Source organism: Morone saxatilis, unplaced genomic scaffold (assembly GCF_004916995.1).
Source record: "Morone saxatilis isolate NCDOM2014 unplaced genomic scaffold, NCSU_SB_2.0 Contig14, whole genome shotgun sequence".
NCBI classification, from domain to species: Eukaryota; Metazoa; Chordata; class Actinopteri; family Moronidae; genus Morone; species Morone saxatilis.
In genome coordinates, this window is record NW_023339696.1 from 299683 (window position 1) to 301205 (window position 1523).

Here is a 1523-nt window from a genome sequence, read left to right on the forward strand (position 1 = left end):
AGCACTTTTTACACTACGTGCCACATTCACCCTTTCACACATGGCAAAGTCCATCGAACAGAAACTAACTCATTCATACACATTCACACTATGCATCGGGAGCAAAGGTCCAGTGTGTAACATTAAGGAGGATCTCTTAGCAGAAATAGAATATAATATTCATAGGTATGTTTCCATTAGTGCATAATCACCATCATCAATATAGTAATTGTAATGTTTTTGTTACCTTAAAATTAGGACTGCACCATTAGAGGAAAATGAGCGAAAACACTGTTCAATATTGCAATGATGATATGACTTGCAATAAATAAACAAATATTGAAGTGTGCATATTAGTTATACAGTCTCTAAATCTGCCTGGTTATCTTTAAATAAAGAACTGAATTAGAATTTAATATTTTAACTAAATGTAACAGTAACAGTAATGTTTACACCAGCAAAGTCACAATATAAACTCAATGGTAACCTGCTTGAAACAAATCCAAAATATCAATAAAATAAATCAAATTTGGTCAAAATGCTCAAACTGTTCAAAACTAGGTGCTTGAACTGGAGCCGGCTCCCTGTTGGTGGAAAAGGTATGAGAAGCTACAGCGTGAAAGATGTTATTATTATTTTTCTTATGTCAGTCTCAATACAATTTATCGGTCAGCCCTACTTACTTGTAGTACCATGTAGTCCACCATGTTGAACCGCCGTGTTTCTACAGTAACCAAGAACAGACAAACCAAACACTGGCTCATCTTTCTTGGCCACCATAGTTTCTTCTTTGCACTTGAAAGGGGATATATATATATATACATATATAGAAATCTATATAGAAATCTCAGAGAGATTAGAGGGAAGAGAGAAAGTTTGTTGTTTTGGACTTTTTCATTACCTAACTCAGCTGGCACTTTTTTTCATTAAGTATGAAGAAGAATGTTTTTAGTTGTTGTTTATTTATTATTTGGGTTACCCACTATCAGTTTTCTTCAAAATCCTTCAATCCTTTTTGTCTTTTTTTTTTTCAGGATCTGAAGCTCTCAATTGAAACTTGTCGGATCTACAGTCTGTATCATTCCCTTCACCACTACAAGTACCACACCTTCCTGCATTGCAAGAAAGAGGTAAGGATGGCTGCGTTAATACTGTCGAAGAAAAATCATTCAAGTCCAGTTTAGGTTTGCTGTGGTGGTGTGAGTTTATTAAAGTCCGAGTCAGCTGCCACATGTCATTTGGTTAGCAAGTCTGGAACATTTGAATTTTCTTCATCAATCCACATTTATTTTTAGTTTTTTTTGTGTGTGTGTGTGAATGGAAAAAAACATATATAAACTAATAAAAGTAAACTGAACTAAACTAAATCAAAGCTGCAAGCAGCGATTCAACATATAGTCACAAATAGCAATGTTTTTTGATCCGATGAATTCCCTAGGAGGAGAACACGAAAAATCACAGAAAATGACCGAAAAATTGGGAACTGCGAAATTCAATGTTGGCGAATTTGACGGCTTGCACGGACACGTCGTTCAACGTACAGT

At 35.1% G+C, this 1523-nt stretch overlaps 1 protein-coding gene across 1 annotated transcript in view; it reads left to right on the forward strand.

Annotated features, from left to right (window-relative positions):
- Positions 1-1523, forward strand: part of prr12b (proline rich 12b) — a gene marked incomplete in the record, with an annotated part of 32358 nt that overhangs the window by 26700 nt on the left and 4135 nt on the right. Inside the window, 1 exon segment of the mRNA XM_035654943.1 lies at positions 1014-1109. Within this exon segment, the coding sequence (XP_035510836.1) occupies positions 1014-1109 (96 nt within the window).